The sequence below is a fragment of the Nelumbo nucifera genome, chromosome 7, assembly GCF_055504915.1.
Source record: "Nelumbo nucifera cultivar China Antique chromosome 7, China Antique-T2T, whole genome shotgun sequence".
NCBI classification, from domain to species: domain Eukaryota; kingdom Viridiplantae; phylum Streptophyta; class Magnoliopsida; order Proteales; family Nelumbonaceae; genus Nelumbo; species Nelumbo nucifera.
In genome coordinates this window covers 54104666-54124734 of record NC_142655.1, presented here as the reverse complement: position 1 = coordinate 54124734, position 20069 = coordinate 54104666, and the positions used below count along the sequence as shown (strand labels likewise).

Genomic DNA, 20069 nt, shown 5'->3' with positions numbered 1-20069 from the left:
CCAAAAGACGAATCTTCTAGGGATGAAGACTCCATTGATGAAGATAAATATGAAGTTTAGAGTGGTTTCAAGTTTTGGGTAAAATTGAAACCATTTTCCATATTTGATTACTTATTTATTTACATTAATTTAAACTATTTTTCTTAATTTGCTAATATCTTTTTTATTTCACTTTTGATTTGTAAGAGTCGAATGTAAGCTAGAGCCCCTTATAGAGATGTTTACAGTTGTTTTCTGGGTATTACATGACAATGGATGGTTATTTTTTGATAGATATTATATATAGGTTATAGGTTGATTTTTTGTTGATAGAAGAATTGGTTTATTAAAATTATCATTTTTAGCATACTAATGACCAATTAAAACTTATAAATTATAAGGTATAATTATTTAATTTCTTTTATGTTAAAAGCTTTTATCTTGATATTAAGTTTAAAGTTTCTTAAAGGGTACAATAATCTCCACGATAATAAGTGAAAAAAATACAATTATTTAATTATAGAACTAGAATGCTATAATTAGGCTTGGAATCTTGGCCCAGCCCGACCCGGGCCTAGGCTTATATTTTTAAGCTCATAATATGGGCCGGGTCGGGCCCAGACCCAGCCTAAGCCCGTTGTTACGAAGGCAAAGCACGGCCCATGATCACCCCTACTACAGGGTACTAATATGAAATTTTCTCAAAATCATATATATTTATTTGCATCACAAATAATAATCGTACTACAAGCTTCCAATCTTCGACTTTATTCTGTTATACAATCTGCTTTCTGCCTTTCTCCTCCCTTCTCACTCTCTCTATTCACGGAAGTCTTCGAGCATGGTAATAACGATCTCTCTCCCGCGTTATGGTAGGAGCGATCTCTCTCCCTCTCCTTCTCTCTCTATTAGATTGCGAGGTTATGTCTGATCTCTGTTCATCTAATTTGTTTTTTTCCCATTTAGGACATTAATCGGTGAAAGCAGTGGATACCACAGCACAAAATTTCATATTGGGTAAGAAAGAGCCTCATTTTTTTTTCAGAATGGGAAATGGGCTATTAGCGAAAAATCAGTAAAGACCGCAGCACAAAAGAAATCTATCTCCAGCAAAATTTTCGAATCTCACGGCGTTTTCTCGCAATGATGTCTTCTCTCTTCATTGGTAAAGCTCTCCGCCGCTGATGCTGATGATCTCTGGTACCTGAGTCATCATCTCTATTAATTTTTCTCAATTTTTTGCGTATGCCTCTTCATCCCTTCTCTCTTTTTCCTCTTCTTCTCTTGAAATATTTAAGCTTTTTATCTGATAAAAGGGTTGGCCTCATGGTCAACAAGAAATTGGTAATTTTCATTGTGACTATTTGTAGAAAATAAATGAGTGAGAGGGATATGCTGTTGAAGCTCAATGCGCATTGCTCTGTGTTATAGTCCTTTATGCTTGTTTGGTTTAATCCTAGCTTTGCCTCACGAAAACATCAAACAGGAAGGAATGACAAGGAAAAAAGAAGAGCTTTTATTATCAGAAAGTCTACTGGTCATAAACTCTATTTCTTCATAAGCAAACGAGATAGCATGATTTCTTTCTCCTTCATTTTCACAGGAAGGAATGACAGGGAAAAAACGTTTGCTTATTTAATTTGGAGAACTGCTATTGTTTTGGGTGGTTAGTATGATTAGTTCACTGAATAAGCAATAAGTAATGTTCGTACTCCATATCTACTGAATTTGGAGCAAGTGACAGGAATTACAAATTACAACACAGCCCAAAAAAGTTGAACTCTTCCCACCCCTTGCTTGGCCATTTTTTAATTTTTTATTTTGTATTCTTATTTTTATATTATACTCATTTTTTGATATATATCTACTGAATTTGGAGCAAGTGACAGGAATTACAAATTACAACACAGCCCAAAAAAGTTGAACCCTTCCCACCCCTTGCAGTTACATCCATGAACCGAGGTATTTGGTTTCTTATACCCATCGTCATCACTTGTTTGGGAGCTCAAAGCCAAAGAATGCGCTCTGCTTCCCTGAATTTGAGTTTGATTCTAAGGGGTAGTTCCCTTGTTGCAATTTCCAAATTTCTTTGTCATACTGAATGGGTGTAAGAGTTGTAAGAGTTTGAGAACCTTGAGGGAAACTGCTGGGATTTGTTGAAACTGAGCTTCCATTATTTGAACCTTTCTGTTGTTTGTGCAATTTTGAATAAGCTGATGTGAATTCTATGTTACTTTCTAGAAATTGATGTTGTTGGATTGAACCTGGGTTGCTTCCAAAACTAGCTTTCTCAGATGTTCCATCAAATTGTTCTCTGTATTTGACAGATCTTGAACTCTGAGATGTGAGTGCCAAAGAACCCTGCAAGAGGATGAGTCCAAAGGGAAATATGCATCAGCTATTGTCACTGAAACAAAGTACTGTTATAGTGATTGCTTATAAATGAGAATAAGAATAACAGTTTTAGCATGGAAATTCAACAAAGGGAATGCTATTTTGAGACGGTAGAGAGTTAGTAACAAATACTTCCTGTTCCATAATTTTGGCATAGATAGAGGGATTGGAGTCCATCATTTGATGGTGATCAATGATCTATTCTATTTCTAGGATAACGTAGATGATAATGAAGATACAATTTGTATAATGTAGAGAAAATGGTTGACCAGCTTGTGGTCCTCCACTTGTTCATATGTTTTTATACTGTTAGAATACTCTTTTCTGTTGTTTCTAGTGACAGGGGTATTCCTGTCATTGTACCACTTATTATTGAAGACCTATTTTAAATATCACTTGGGGCGGCAAACTAAGCTTGACCGAATCCCTCTTTTCTCTTCTTCCTCTTCCTCTTCCTCTTCCTCTTCCTCTTCCTCTTCATCTCTGTTTTCTTTTCTGTTTTCTAAACAGGTCTGAACCTCCTTGGTTTCAGAAAACTTGGTATCAAAGCAGGCCTAAAACTGGTTAGGGCTCTTATGTAGGTGTAGTCCAGCCGACTACATGAGAGTATTTCTAGGGCTGGAAGTTTCAGCTTGATTCGCCTGGTTCTTGGAGGTCATTAGAGATTGAAGAAGGTGCCCAAGGTTCAGAATACTTGGAGAGCTGTACGGTGACCAGGAAGAATCGGAGAAAACAGGTTGGTTTCTGATTTAGAGCTTAAATAAGAGATTGAGAGTGGTGCCCAGTATTTTCTCGGTTGTTTTTCATACTTTTTTGGACTGTTAAGCATCTGAAATTTTTCTGGAATCAGTACAGCTGTTCGGATGTTCTCTAGGATTGTTTTAGTGCTTCTTTACGGACTGTTCTTCTGCACTGTATTGTTTTGACAGTGTTGGTCACCTCTATTGCCCACCTTGTGTTCGTAAAAAGGCCTCTGAATCCTTTTTATTTTCTTTGGGTGCTGTTGGACAGTACTAGGAATTTCTGTTTGGAAAAGGAGTTTGGACAGTGCTGTTCTCTCCATTCAGTGAATATCCTTTGTCCATTTCAACATGGAAATGGCTAGATATGAGAACAAACCAAATGGAGGACTTGTAGGATTTGGAAACTCTATTGACAGTAGTTCATTTCAGATTACTACAGTCAAGTTTGATGGGACAAACTATTTGGAATGGGCCCAATCAGCCGTGATGGCCATTGGAAGGAGGGGAAAGCTGGGGTATGTGATGGGAGACACAAAGACACCAACACAGGAGGACCTATCCCTTGCTAAATGGGTCCAAGAAAATTATTTGGTTATGACTTGGTTATGCAACTCCATGCAGCCTCATATCAGTAGAAACTATCTTTGGGCAAAGACAACTAAGGAAATTTGGGACAATATGAAAGAAGCCTATTCTTAGCCCCTTCATGTTGTTAGAGCCTACGAACTGAAAATTGAGGTGAATAATCTTAACAGGCAGAGAAATCTGTGTTAGTTTATTTCTCTACCTTGAAATCGTTGAGGTATGAGATTGATCATCTTGAGACTATTGAGTGGGAGAGCCAGAAAGATGCTGCCACATATAGGAAATTAGTTGAGAAAAATAGTGTTTGAATTCTTGGCTGGGCTAAACTCTGACTATGACATTGTAAGACAACAACTTCTCACTAGAGATAGTGTCTCTTTATCTCAAGTTTACTCTCTGGTACATAGTGAGGAAAGTAGAAGAAAAGTTGTGTTACAAATTCCATCTATGAAATCAGCTTTAGCAGCCATAAAACCAAAGATTAGAGGTGTGATAAGGAGAGGGATGTAAAGAAGGATGGAAAGAGGGATGTGTTTTGTGACTACTGTAAGAAGCCAAAACATACTAAGGACACTTGTTGGAAGCTTCATCCTCAACTAATTCCAGAAAGACTTAGGAACAAGAAAGGAAATGCTAATGCAGCTATAACCACAGGAGCTTCATCCACACCCAACACTAGATCCAGTTCTCTTGATGCATTGGCTGCTATTATGGCTGGTTTATCTCAACTGGAGAGTGAAGTTTGCTTCTCTGGACAGTCTCATTCTACTCCTCCGTCCACTTCTGCTTTTGCTCAATCAGGTACAAAGGCCACTTCCTTTCATGCCTCTACCCCAGGTAACACTAGCCATTTTTGGATTGTAGATTCAGGTGCATCTGATCATATGACCAGTTTATCTTCCTTATTTCTATTGCTTGTCCTCTGGTAGAGACAAAAGTGTCTATTGCTAATGGCTCTCTTGTCCCTATTTTAGGCAAGGGAGACATCAATGTCTCTGTTGCTATTTCTTTATTCTCGGTTCTGCTTTCCGTCAGTAGTATCACTAAACACCAGAACTGTTCTATGACCTTTTTCCCTGATTATTGTCTTTTCTAGGATCTGGCTACAAGGAAGGTGATTGGGACTGGCCGTGAGATGAATGGGATCTACTTGCTTGAACATCCACCTGGGAAGAGTAAAGAAGTTGGGAAGTCTTTTTTTTTGATCAATTAGCTGGGAAGTCTTTTGTATCATAGTCTATGAGTCAGATTATGCTTTGGTTGATTGGGTCATCTATCTTTTGGGTCTTTAAGGAGTTTTTTTTCCTAATTTGTTTGAGCCAATCCAAGTGTCCAGTTTGAAGTGTGAGAGTTGTGAGTTGGCAAAGCATTGTAGATCAACTTATCCACAAAGTAATAGAAGAAGTTTTTTTTCCTTTTGAAATTGTGCATACTGATGTTTGGGGGGCCTATCATATTCCTGCTATGGGTGGGTACAAATACTTTCTATTGTTTGTTGATGACCACTCTCGGTTTTCATGGGTTTACCTCATGCACTCTCGGGATGAGGTTCCCACTTTGACCCGCATTTTTCATCAAATGATCCTGACTCATTTTGGGGTTAAAATAAAAAATCTCAGATCTAATAATGCCAAAGAATATTTTGCAAAACCCTTATCTTCTTATCTCCTTGAACATGGAGTGATTCATCAGAGCACTTGTCCTCATACACCTCAGCAGAATGGTGTTGCTGAGAGAAAAAATAGGCACATCCTTGAAGTTGCAAGAAGCATCATGCTGAATACTAATGTTCCTATTTGTTTCTAGGGGGATGCCGTTCTTACTGTTGTTTATCTCATTAATAGGATTCCATCATGAGTCGTGGACATGAAAGCTCCTTTTAACTTGTTATATCCTGATAAGGAGCAGTTTTCTGTTCTTCCCAAAACCTTTGGTTGCACTTATTTTGTCCAAATCCTTGGGCCTACCTGTTCAAAAATTGATCCTAAGGCTGCCAAATGTATCTTCCTGGGGTATGCACAAAATCAAAAGGGGTATTGTTGTTATAACCTTGTCTCGAGAACCAGATTTGTATCTATGGATGTCACCTTCTTTGAAGATGTCCCCTATTACCCTAGAGTTTCACCTCAGGGGGGAGAGTGGTGAGCCGGGTGTGTTTGCTCAAGATGTTCCTTTGCCTTTTCTGTTGTTTCTAGTGACAGGGGTATTCCTGTCATTGTACCACTTATAATTGAAGACCTATTTTAAATATCACTTGGGGCGGTAGACTAAGCCTGACCGAACCCCTCTTTTCTCTTCTATTCTCTCTTCCTCCTCTTTCTTCCTTTCTCTTCTCTTCTCTTCCCTTCTCTTCATCTTTGTTTTCTAAACAGGTCTGAACCTCCTTGGTTTCAAACAACTTATAAATTTTCTTGTTTCCTAGTTTGGATTTCATTGATGGTCATCAATGCCTTATGACTACAAGATAGTGCAAATGGTGGCCGAACTGAAGATGCTGTCCAACACATTTTTAAGTAGACCAATCTGTCTAGTGAAAATGAACATGACTTCCTTTAGTACATGATATAGTCAGCCATTTTTTGTTATAGGGTAATAAAACACATACACTCCTAGTTTATGTGTTTTATCACCTCTCCTAATTCATGTGTTTTATCACTTTATAACAAAAAATGGCTGATTATATCATGCAATTACAAAGGTGGGGGGTCCTAAGAAATTTCATTTAGTAAAGTGGGGTAAGGTGTGTAGACCCAAGGACAGAGGTGGGCTGGGGTTTAGAAGGGTAATAATCTTTAAAAAGGCCCTCTTGGGTATGGTTATGGGGGTTTTGGTCAGAGAAGGAGAGGGAGTCCCTTTGGAGGAGGGTAGTAGTTGGGAAATATGGGGTGGTGAGGTTTGGGTGGGAATTGAGGGAGGTGTAAAATTCATATGGGGTTCGTGTCTGGAAAGGAATAAATGCATTTCAACCAAGAACTTAGAGCATTTGTTAGCTTTAAGGTGGGAGATGGATCAAGGGTATTCCTGTCATTGTACCACTTATTTACATTCTTCTAGAAGAATGTATACAGTTGCTGGAAAGACTTCGGCAAATGTTTCAGCTTTCTCAAGGGATGGGCTATGGTGGAAAGAAAGCGGGGAAGGAAAATTTACTGTTTGAATCTTTTTATTTGGCTTTGGTAAGGGATCAGCTGGTCTCTGATCAAATGGAAGGTGTGTGGGGTAATCCTATTCCTCCTAGAGTGGAAGCTTTTGCATGGCTGGTAGCTTTGGACAGCATCCTAACTTCAGATCACCTGAAGAGCAGAGGTTTCAATATGGCAAGTTACTGCTATCTGTTCTGTTTGGATGAAGAGATTGCCATTTGTTCTACTTGTTTAAGATTGCAAGATTTTTTTGGAAATTTTCTTCCTTCCTTTCTTGGGGTCAGAGTATTTCAGCCAAGATCTTCAGCAGAATTGTTCTCTTCTTGGCCAAGATTCAATGTCTGCAGGAAAACAAGGATAGTATGGAGGTGTATCCCATTTGCTATGTGTTGGGTCATTTGGAATGAAAGAAATAAAAGGTTGTTTGAGAATAAGTCCAAGGATATGGAAGTTTTAGCAGCTTTGGTTGGGAAGCTAGTGTCGAACTGGGTATTGGTGCTTCCAGAGTTTGATCAGGTTTGGGAGAACTTCTGGAATGTTCTTGAAATCCAAGCTTGTAATGTCGACCAGTTCTCTGTATTCTAGTCTGTTTCTGAATTGTATTGTTGAGGTGTCACCTTGACACCTCTCAGATTGTAACTTTGTTATTGTTTAATGAAATCCTTCATTTTACCCTTCAAAAAATCACATAAATTAGGTTTTGTGTGTGTGACCCATGCAATAGGTGATTATCAATGTTTTCAGTATGTGGTTACATGTTACCTAAACGGATTTCCTAGTCATTTTCACCCCCCAAATTGCTTACTTGCGATAGTGTTGATTCAGTCAATGACCCAGTGATCTAACTGGTCAAATCGCTAATTGGTTACGGGATAGACTTTATTTATTTATTTATTTTTTTTTATTTTTTATTTTTTATTTCCAGCGGTTTCCACCATTAATAACAATAATTTTCATTTAACACACCTATTCTTGTTTATGATGTGGGTTTGGGCCTGGTCCAATTTGAACACAACCTAGGCCCAAGCCCAAAAGTTTTCAAACTAGGTTGGGGCAGGCATTTGGGCTGGGCTGCAAATGATCACCCCTAACTGCTGCCCAAATATTATTTTAGTTGACAAAAGAAAGGATTGAGAATGAAAATTGTAACCAAACGTGTTCAAAGTCATTTCCATTCTTGCCACAAAAAAAAATCTTTTTTTTTTTTTTTATTTGGAAAAAAGAGTTTAGTTCACAAATCACAACAAAACTTTCTTATTTTCCCCATTCTTGTCCATTCTAAAATCTCATTCTGGGCAAGAATGAACAAGAATGAGAATTGAACCAAGTATGGCATTAGTTTCCTTCCACTTTTTTGGCACTCTTTTGTTATAATTGTGTTTCATTGGTAGAAATGTTTAAAGATTGAATAGGAAAGCAATAAACTCCATTGCATGTTGGTTGAGTGCTTTGGTTGCCCAATGAGGACTTGAAATATCATGTGGACTATCAAAGATTACTTTCCCCAAAAGCTTATTTGGCCAATGAGGGTTTATGCAACATGTTTTGTATCTGCATGGTGTCATTTCCATTCTTATTGGTTCTAAATAAATAGTTCTGTTTTGCTTATAAAAAAATGAAACATGAAATTAATTAGGAACTGATGACATTTCTCTGTATATGGGCAGTGTCTTTCATGAGAAGTCTTCCTGTGCAACTTCTTTTCAGATGGAAAAGGCGATAATCCTTAGCTGTGAATCCTATTTTCCATGCCATGACCAGGAATTATTATGGGGATGCCACTTTATTAAAATAAATTACTCCTGCTTGCCACTGCAATTACCTGCATCACATATAATAAGTGCTTAACTCGTGGAAATGGACAACAGACCATCTTCAAGATGCTTTCAGTGTCAATAGCTTCATCACTGTCTTGACAGGGGATTTTTAATAATCTTTTTTGTGCCACAAGTCTTCAGGGTATGCTGGTTTTTATGGTTCAAATAAACCTTGACAAGTCTGGATATGTTGTATGTTGCATTGACCATTAGGATGTTTCACTGTGTAGGTTTGTTGTATCTCCTTTCATTTTGCTTATTGGAAATTTAATTGGATCTATCTTTTTCATTCTCTGTTTTCTTTTTTTCAGGAAAATGCCTCGAAAAGTAAATTATGGCCTTGATTATGATGAAGACTATGACATGTATGATGATTATGATTATGACTATGATCACGATTCAGATGTAGAAAGAGATGGTTAGTAATTCTCTGATTCAACTTACCTCTGTAATGCTTTTTTATAAATTAACTGATGTTGGGTTTCTTTTTTAGTACCTTGTTATTCCAAATTTAACATTCTTGGGATAACCATTTGAATTGATTTGTGAATATTGAGCTGAAGTCTAGGGTTTTTGTATTTTGGGTAATTAAATGAAGATTTGTATTAAATAGAGGGACAGGAACCCTCACAATCCTTTACATACCTGATGGAATCTTATGTACAAAATTTGACACTAACAGCCCATGTATAACATGTACCCTAATCTAACAAATTTTTTTATACTTAGGAGCTTACCAATAATCTGTTTCTCTCGCGATTCAAAGTGATCAAGTGTAAGCCCTTCAAAAAGTTTGGATATACTGGCCCACTTGACGTCTGATCTTTCCACTTTAATCACAGTTTCCTTACCAGTTTTGCCTTCAACTTTCAGCTGTTTCATTCCATCCAAATATACCAACACACTGCAAATATACTGGCCCACCTGATCACTGACCTTTCCTTACTACTGTTCTTGTATTAATCTTCTGACTTCTATATAAAAATCCGTGAAATGCTGGGAGCCACCTTTTCTTATATGATCCTAATTAAATCTGAGTAGTGTTACTGCTCACGTTAATTTTCTGTTTGTATTATTGGGGAAGGGGTGAGATGGTAGAGACTATGCTCATGCTAATTTTCTTGTAATTCACAACCTCTTGTTGTACTTGTTCTTTATTTATTGAATGAATTCTTCTTTGCTACTGATAAAATCCGAGTATTGTTACTGATTTTTTTTTTCAAACTGAGTAGTGTTACTGATTAAAAAAGTTCATCATAGACTAGGCAGAAAAATGCTACTTTTTTTTGATAAATGAGTAAAAGTTTTATTAATCCAATAGATAAGAGTTACAAGCAACCCAAGGAAAGGCATGAGATGCGACCTTTCCTTTAAGATTGATCACAGAATTACAAGTTCAAATGAACAAAGTTACAAGGTAGCCCAAAATAAAGAAGCCTAAGAAACTCCCTGTTTAGCAAGTGAGTCAGCCATCGAGTTTGCTGATCTGCCTACCCAGTGGACTCTAGTTGTCATTATTCCTTGTTAGCAAGTGAGTCAGCCATCGAGTCCCCTTCAATAAGCAAATGCTCTATCCCTAGCTGGTTCGCAAGCTGGATTCCTTGTACAGCAGCAAGCAGTTCAGCCCTTATAGAGTCTCCAAAACCCACAGGACCTGAATAATAAAGATATGATACTACTTTCTTCATTTCTCAGCACTCTGATATGACCCAGAAATTTGACACGCAGTTCACAGACTCACAGCAGAATCCAAACCACTAGTACATCAACAGGGAACTGATATTCATTCAGAAGAAAAGAAGATCACTTACAGTAGGTCGGTTCTTCGAGAGACCGCCGGCTCTCCCAAGCACTCTCAGAATTCTGTACTCAACAAAAGTCTGTCTCCTCCATCCCCCAAAGCCCCTTCTTATACACATCTTACAGCATAACTGCCTTCCATAATAAATGCCCAGCTGGCCAACTTATAAATGCCCCACACTCTTCTTATTCCCAACTGACAAGCTATAAATGCTACTCTTCTTATTCCCAACTGACAAGCTATAAATTCTACAAAACTCTCCTTATTCCCTCCAGCCATAAGTTCCCCCTTGTTCAATTATTTCCCCCTGTTATAATTCAGGTCTGCCTTAGAGTTCGGCCTGACTGAGTTCAGTTATGTAGAAGAAGAAAAAGTGATAAAGAAAGAGAGAAAGAGAGAAAGAGAGAAAGAGAGAAGAGATAATTCTGGTTCGAACTGAAAGAGTCAACTCTTCTTCTCCCAGTCGGCCAGTAAGTATTTATATTATTATTAAAACATGACTGAAAAGACCTATGTGCCTTTACTTAAGTTAAGAGCACATGTTTCAACACAACATTACAGATCAGCAACATCAATCAAGGTATAAAGACAGAAATACCCCTATGCTAACTCTCCCCCTCAAGCTGGTGAGTATATATCATATACTCCTAGCTTGTTACATATGTAGTCCACTCTTCCCTGACTCAAGCCTTTTGTAAATAAGTCAGCCCACTGATTTCCTGTATTAACATGTGTAGTGTCTAGTTCTCCATTCAGCACCTTCTCCCTCACAAAGTGACAGTCAACCTCAATGTGCTTGGTTCTTTCATGAAACACTGGATTAGAAGAGATATGAACTGCAGCCTGATTATCACAATAGAGCTTCATCGGAGTGTTAATGTTGTACCCTACTTCCTGTAGAAGGTTCCTTAGCCACACTAATTCACAAGCGGTGTGCGCCATAGCCCTATATTCTGCTTCTTGCCACAACCGTCTGCTTCTTACTTTTCCATGTCACCAGGTTACCTCCCAGAAATGTGCAATAGCCTGTAGTAGACCGCCTATCAGACATAGAACCGGCCCAATCAGCATCAGAATACCCTTCTATTTCAAGTTTTCCCCCACTCTTGTATATCAGACCGCGACCCGGGGCCCCTTTTTGATACTTCACAATTCGTTGAACTGCATTCCAATGAGGAATCAGAGGTTTTTGCATGAACTGGCTTACCACACTAACTACAAATGAGATGTCTGGTCTGGTAATGGTTAGGTAGTTCAGTTTGCCCACAAGTCGTCAGTATCTGCCAGGGTCTTCAAACACTTCACCCATATCACTGCTTAGCTTGGTATTTGTGTCCATGGGTGTTTCTGCTGGTTTGGCACCCAACAAGTCTGTTTCTTCCAACAAATCAAGTACATACTTCCTTTGGCACAGGTTAATCCCATACTTGGATCTCGCTACCTCTATCCCCAAGAAGTATTTCAGTTTACCCAGATCCTTTGTCTGAAAGTGATCCTGCAGATAAGTCTTCAACTTGTCAATACCAATGTTATCATTCCCAGTAATAACAATATCATCTACATACACCACCAACAGTATTTTTCCTCTCGGAGAGTCGTGACTAAATACAGAATGGTCAACTTTGCACTGTTTCATGCCAAACTTCTTGACCACCTCACTGAACCTACCAAACCATGCTCGAGGAGACTGTTTAAGCCCATATATAGCCTTCCTTAGTCTGCACACCTTACCATCCTCCCCCTGAGCAATAAACCCTTGAGGTTGCTCCATGTAGACCTCCTCGAGTAAGTCACCATGCAAAAAGGCATTCTTGATATTAAGCTGATATAGTGGCCACTCATACATGGCTGCAAGAGAGATCACAACACGAACTGACCCTATCTTAGCAACCGGTGAGGTCTCTGTGTAGTCAATGCCATAGGTTTGGGGGAGTACCCTTTTGCAACTAATCGCGCTTTCAGGCGTTCAACGCTACCATCAGGCAGATACTTAATCGTATAAACCCACTTACAACCAACAGTTTGCTTCCCAGGAGGAAGAGCAGTGAGGTCCTAAGTATGATTATGATGAAGGGCTGAGAGTTCTTCTTCCAAGGCACGGCACCACCTTGGAGAGGCAAGGGCTTCCTGGACATCTTTAGGAACAATAACTAATGATAACAAGGTAACAAACTGGCGATGGGAAGCGGAAAGGTGAGTAAGAGAAACATAATTAGAAATGGGATGAAGGGTGCAAGTACGTTTACCTTTCCGGAAAGCAATGGGTAGATCAATCTCAGATGCTAAGTGGGGGTTTGGTGCCAGATCCGTCGATGGAGATGTAGCCGGAGGAGTAGTAGCTGGTGCACGTGGGCGATGTGTATACACATGACGGATAGGTGGGCGTTCAATTGGTGGTGGCACCGGAGGCAAGGATTTGGTCATGACTGGAACAAAGGGAGGAGGATCGACAACGGGAAGTGGAAGAGGAGGTGATGAGGAGGAAGAAGCATCACCAGACCCCTAAAAGAACGGAGTAGACTCAAAGAAACTGACATCAGCACACACAAAGGACCGTCGAGAACCGGGATGGTAACACCTATACCCTTTCTGGGTTCGAGAATAGCCAAGGAAGATGCACTTGAGAGAACGGACATCAAACTTGTCGTTCCCGGGACCCATATTATGGACAAAACAGACACACCCAAAAACTCTTGGCGTAAGAGGGAACGGAGACAAAGTGGGAAACAAGACCTGAAACGGAGACTGACCATCAAGGATGAACGTGGGCATCCGATTAATCAGAAAACAAGAGGTAAGCACTGCATCACTCCAAAAAGGTTCGGGAACATGCATGTGATGCATTAGGGATCTTGCTGTTTCAAGGAGATGGCGATTCTTTCTCTCAACCACCCCGTTTTGTTGTGGGGTGTAGGACACGAGGTCTGATGTATAATGCCGTGTTGGTCCAGGTATTCCTGAAATGATGAGGATAAATATTCGCGGCCATTATCAGAACGAAAAACTTTGATGTGGGTACCAAATTGGTTACGAATTTCAGCATAAAATTTTTGAAAAATGGTAAACAATTCACTTCTTTCTTTCATTAAATAGAGCCACGCCATCCTTGAAAAATCATCCACAAAAATGACAAAATATCTGTATCCATTATATGACATTACTTTATAAGGACCCCAAACATCTGAATGAACTAAAGAAAAAGGACTCGACACACGGTTATCAACCCTAGAACTAAAGGGAACGCGATGGTGTTTCCCAAACTGACACGACTCACAATCCAAAACAGAAAGTTTACTCGAGGACGGAACCAAGGACTTCAAGACTTTGAGCGACGGATGACCAAATCGGCAGTGCCACTGGAGAGGAGAAAGAGATGACTGGAGAGCTGTTGAAGTTCTACCACCACCACCGTCAAGATAATACAGTCCACCTGCTTCATGCCCTCCACCAATCTTCATCCCCGTCTTGAGATCCTGAAAGACACACATAGAAGGATAAAAGGTAATGGAGCAGTTAAGTGATTTGGTCAGCTTACTAACAGACATAAGGTTAAAAGGCAATTTAGGAACATACAGAACTGATGAGAGGGATACAGGATCTAGGTCAACATTACCAACACCACAAATTGAGGATGTGGAACCATTAGCAAGGGTGACAGATTGTGATGTTGAGCAATGAGATAAGGAGGAAAACACACCTGGAGTTCCAGTCATGTGATCGGAGGCTCCAGAGTCAATGATCCAGGGATTGGGTGTAGATGCCAGACAAGCCATACCTGAGTGAGCAAAAGTCGCCGTGTTCTGCTGTGATTGGATAAACCTCTCATATTCATCACGGGGAACACTCACCATCTCCTTCATGGGACCATCTGTGGATGTAGGAGGCAACTGGTCAGATGAATGATTCTCCTGTCTAAAGCTGGAACTTGAGTCACCGGTCGCGGCATGATTGGCCCAGGTTGAGGGAGGATCATGTAGATCATAACAATAGTTGATGGTATGTCCATCCATACCACAATGAGTGCACTTCCTCGGGCCTGAGCTACGTCCTCTACCACGGGCTCCCCCTGAATCTCTGCTCCCAGTACGACCACCACCACAATTATGAGTAGACCCACCATTGCCACTTCGGCCATATGCAGAACCACTACCACCACCACGGCCAGACTGAGCTCCCCGAGCTCCACCTCTACCACCACAGCCTCTCGATGCAGCAAAGGCAGATCTATCTGAGATATTAGAGTTCTTAGTAGATCCGATAGAAATCCTCCGAAGTCGAGCAAATACCTCTTCTAGGGACGGAAGAGCTGATCCCCCTAATATCTGAGCCTGTACTGGTTCATATTCAGACTTTAGTCCCACCAAAAATCTAGTCACATCAAGCTGCTCTCTCTGTTGTTGCTGAATCTTGACATCAGAAGTGAGAGGATGATAGACATTCAACTCATTACGTATGTTCCTCATGTTGGCATAGTACTCCTCAAGACTCTGATTGCTTTGTTGCAGATTAAAGTACTCTTGATAAAGCTGATAAACTCTGGTTGTATTGTCCTGCCCCGAATACAATTTCTTCGCATGGTCCCACACATCTTTGGCAGTATCAAGGAACATGAAGTTCACACTAATCCTGGGTTCCATACTGTTCCACAACCATGTGATGATCTGAGCGTCCTCTTGCTCCCAGTCTTCATACTCGTGAGAGTCAGAGGAGGGTTTCTCCTCTTTGATGCGTTTTACCTTCTTCTTTGCCTTCAGAAAGACTTCAACGGATTTAGCCCAAGGCACATAATTCTCTCCATTTAACTTAATGGAGGTCATCTGAACATTCAGGTAGTCTGTAGGCACCATCACACTAGGTTTATAATCATTATTGTCTCCCATTATGTTATCACCAATTCTGCACACTTGCTGAATTCTATTATCACTGAGATCTGCACACTACACACCACTAGGTCACACCTGTCACACTGATTGTGTTATGGGCCCGAGCGTAGGATCGCGTCACGGGTTGTTCCACGGCAGGAACCCCTGATCTTCCCTTGCCCTTGGCCTTGCGCACAGACCCTATTTTGCGTATCTAGTGGGTGGTTTGTCCAAGAGACCACCCGAACTCTCCCTTGGGGTGATTTGTCCAAGAGACCACCCAAACTCTCCTCACTCTTTTCTTGGCTGGAAAACTGAATGCTTTATTTCAATTCGTGGCTCCTTAAATAGGAGCTTACAGAAGGAAATTCCTAATTAAACTCAAACTCCAACTTGACTCAAACTCCTAATTACCCACTCCTATTGGTAACTCACTATTACTTAAGATAAGATAAAGATGAGATTAAGATAAAGCTAAGGGATAAGGGATAAGATAAGGATAAGGTAAGCTGGTGGCGAGTTGGCATATTCAGATAAGGGTGGGCCCACCCCCATGAGCTGCCGTGTGGGCCCCGCTCTACTACTGCTGCCGGGTGCGTGCGCGCGGCTCATGGTGCCACTGCCGCGCGGTGCGTGCGCGCAGTGCTGCTGCCACGCAGTGCGTGCGCACGCCTCAGGGTGCCGCTGCCGTGCACGCGCCTCATGGTGCTGCTACCGTGCTGCTGCCTGGTGGTGCGTGCTGCGCCATGGTGCCGCTGCCGTGCGGTGCCGTGTGTGTGCGCGGTGCGTGCTGGCGTGCAGTGCGTGCAGTGCGTGCTGCTGCCTGGCGGTGCGTGCTGCGCGCCATGGTGCTGCTGCCGTGCGGTGCCGGGCGTGTGCATGGTGCGTGCTGCCGTGCGGTGCGTGCGGTGTGCGCTGCTGCCTGGCGATGCGTGCTGCGCGCTATCGGCGGTGCATGCTGCAGTGCTGCCAGGCGGTGCCCACTGTTGTGCGGCCTGTTGTGCGGGCTGCTGCCTATGGCTGCGCCGCGGTGCCTTGCCGGATGGTGTGACCATAACAGATTGCAGCACTAATTGTTGCTAGTATGTGTGCTCTTTACACCACAAACCCCAGATCACACCTGTCACACTGATTTCAGCACTTGTTGTTGCTGAAAAGTGTGCTCACACCACAAACCCTACTCCTACAACTACCTGAAATCTCACCACTATATGATCATATCTCTTCCTTCAAAATGCACAAAGAAACCAGCATAAACCCTAGCACTTACTGGCCGAAACCCTAGCAAATGGTCTGAAACACACCTCCTATTTAATCCCTAACAGATATCATGCACTGGAATCTCTTACCTTATCGCTGAAGTAACACCCATGCGAGCAGGAGAGCAGTCCACACACAACAGCCGCTTCACACACAACAGCCACACACAATAGCCACTGCCCACACAGTTCGGCCCTCTATTCTTCCTCTACTAGGAGAGGACGATCTTAGAAATCACAGCAACCGACCACATACGACCTGACTGGAGGCATAGAGACCCCCAAGGGAAGAGGGCGATCACTCCTTTTCAGCCCTTTCCCTTATCTCCAATCGAACACAGAAAAGAAGAGGAAAACCCTAGATAGGGTGCGCAGAGAATAAACCGTAGGCAAGCAGAAATCTAGGCAGATTTAACCTGGCTCTGATACCATGTTATAATTCAGGTCTGCCTTAGAGTTCGGCCTGACTGAGTTCAGTTATGTAGAAGAAGAAAAAGTGATAAAGAAAGAGAGAAAGAGAGAAAGAGAGAAGAAAGAATTCTGGTTCGAACTGAAAGAGTCAACTCTTCTTCTCCCAGTCGGCTAGTAAGTATTTATATTATTATTAAAACATGACTGAAAAGACCTATGTGCCCTTACTTAAGTTAAGAGCACATGTTTCAACACAACATTACAGATCAGCAACATCAATCAAGGTATAAAGACAGAAATACCCCTATGCTAACACCCCCCTTGGCCGAAAGCTGACCTTTCCCCTTCCTGGCATATGTAAAATTAATTGGGGGCCTATCATTACCCGCCGCCCAAAGTCTAACCTTGTCCTCAAGGTTGAAATGAGAAAATTGGTCGCGAAGTAAGTCAAAAGACTCCCATGAATCTTCAAAATCAGGCAGGTCCTGCCAATGGATAAGCACTTCCGGACCAGTAACTCCAGGCATAGTGGATGGACGCACCCCTCGAACGGCCGCAGGTTCCACCAGCATTTCCATATCAGCTGACAGAGTGGAAGGAACCACAGGAGAAGAGACATGATTGTCAATTGCCTTCTTGAGTTGCGAGACATGAAAAACAGGATGAATCCTTGCCTCTGGAGGAAGTTGAAGTTTATAAGCGACAATGCCAATTCTTTCCACAATAGCAAATGGTCCATAAAATCGAGGGGCAAGCTTTTCATTGGCTCGGCGAGCTAGAGACTGTTGGCGATAAGGTCGCACTCGCACATATACCGAATCTCCAACCTCAAATTTAACATCACGACAGCTCACATTAGCCGAGTCTTTCATCTTTTGTTGTGCACGGTGTAGATGAGCACGCCGCTCCCTAAGTATAGCATCTCGCTGAAGGAGAACAACTTCAACATCAACATTAGCCGTAGAGCCAAGCTCATAGCGGATTAATGGAGGAGGATCGCGCCCATAAACCACCTTGAAAGGTGTCATGCCAGCGGCAGTGTGAAAAGAGGTATTATAGCTGTATTCTGCCCACGATATCCAAGAAGACCAGCGGGAGGGGGAATCAGCCGCAAAGCACCTCAAATAAGTCTCCAAACAGCGATTAACCCCCTCCGACTGTCCATCTGTCTGAGGATGGTAAGCTGAACTACGATGCAATTCTGAACCCTGTAGGGTAAAAAGCTCGTGCCAAAAGAAGCTCATAAAGACTTTATCACGATCAGATACAATCGAGCGGGGAATGCCATGTAAACGGACTATGTTGTGCAGGAAGGCCTGAGCAACTGTGAGAGCTGAGAAGGGATGACTGAGAGGGATAAAATGGGCATACTTGGAGAGACGATCGACCACCACCATAATTGTGTCAAACCCCTTTGACTTAGGAAGAGCCTCAATAAAGTCCATAGCAATATCCTCCCAGATCTGTTCAGGTACGGGTAAAGGTTGTAAAAGGCCAGCGGGGGACATGGCTTCATATTTACTGTGTTGACACACATCACAAGCCTGCACAAACTCTTGGACAGAACGCTTGATCCCCCACCAGTAAAATTCAGCTGCTATTCGCCTGTATGTCCGGCGGATACTCGCGTGACCTCCCACAACTCCCGAATGAAACTCCTTCAGTAAGGGGAATAAATGGGGAAGAAGCCGACAGAACCAATTTACCATGATAACGTAGGTGTTCTCCAACGAAAGAATAGGCGAGATAGGATGCCGGTTCATGCGGTATGGCATGCTTGATGGGGCCCAGGAAAGGATCAGCATCAACTTGCTCCTTAAGGTCATCAAAATCAAGGAAAATAGGGACTGTAAGAGAGTTTAAGTGCATTTCAGCAGGAACTCTGGATAGGGCGTCAGCCACGGTATTATCGGCACCCGGTTTGTACTGAATCTCAAAGTCATAATTCATAAGCTTAAGAAGCCACTTATGATGCTCACCTTCGACAATCCGTTGCTCCAACAGATACTTGAGACTACGTTGGTATGTCCCAACAATAAAGCGTCTTCCAAGAAGATAGGGGCGCCATTTTTTAATGGCAAAGACAATGGCCATTAATTCCCGCTCGTAGACAGATTTTGACTGTGCAGACAGGCTAAGCTTGTGGCTATAAAAAGCTATAGGCCGATTATTCTGCATTAATACCGCCCCGAGACCTACACCGGATACATCCGTCCCGATCAAGAAGGGCTGGGAAAAATCTGGAAGGGCCAACACAGGTACGGTCGTCATAACCCGTTTCAACTTCTGAAATGCATTCTCAGCCTCCGCATTCCATGAGAAAGCATCCTTTTTAAGCTGCTGCGTCAATGGCCATGCTATTTTACTGTAGTTATGCACAAAACGACGATAATAGCCTTTGAGTCCCAGAAAACCGCGAAGAGATTTAAGTGAAGATGGTTGAGTCCAGTCAACCATGGCCTGGATTTTAGAAGGATTGGCAGAAACACCAGCCGCGCTAATAATATGACCCAGGTACTCAATGCTAGGCTGAGCAAAGATACATTTCTTTGAGTTAGCAAAGAGACGGTGGGCACACAATATAGAGAAGACCTGTCGAAGGTGATCCAAATGGGCAGCTTCGGAAGCACTGTAAACCAGAATATCATAAAAAAATACCAGCATAAAGCGACGGAGGAAATCATGGAATACCGTATTCATTAATGACTGGAAGGTCGAGGGCGCATTGGTGAGACCGAAGAGCATGACAAGGAATTCATAATGGCCCTCGTGGGTGCGAAATGCAGTCTTGGGAATGTCTTCACTGCGGACCCGAATCTGGTGGTAGCCCGATTTAAGATCAATTTTGCTGAAAATAGAAGCACCATGGAGCTCATCGAGAAGTTCTTCGATAACCGGAATGGGGAATTTATCCGGAACCGTAGCACGGTTAAGGGCTCTGTAATCCACACAAAAACGCCAACTTCCGTCTTTCTTCTTGACTAAAAGGACCGGGCTTGAGTAGGGTCTAGTACTCGGCTGAATAATACCCGCAACCATCATCTCAGAGACAAGGCGTTCAATTTCATCTTTATG

General features: G+C 41.9%; 1 protein-coding gene across 15 annotated transcripts in view; it reads left to right on the top strand.

The window, feature by feature from the left end:
• Positions 1 to 712: 712 nt before the first annotated feature.
• LOC104611010 (Translation elongation factor EF1A/initiation factor IF2gamma family protein) overlaps positions 713 to 20069 on the top strand; it is a 92974-nt gene continuing 73617 nt past the window's right edge. For 4 of the 15 annotated variants that reach the window (XM_019200036.2, XM_088891250.1, XM_019200035.2 and 1 more), the window contains exons 1-4: positions 713 to 851; positions 946 to 1222; positions 8512 to 8803; positions 8973 to 9079. In XM_019200036.2, the coding sequence (XP_019055581.1) occupies positions 8977 to 9079 (103 nt within the window). In that variant the 5' untranslated portion in view covers positions 713 to 851; positions 946 to 1222; positions 8512 to 8803; positions 8973 to 8976. Of the gene's footprint in view, positions 852 to 945; positions 1223 to 8511; positions 8892 to 8972; positions 9080 to 20069 lie in introns of those variants that run through there. The other 11 variants (XM_088891251.1, XM_088891248.1, XM_010277912.3 and 8 more) reach the window with 6 other exon arrangements.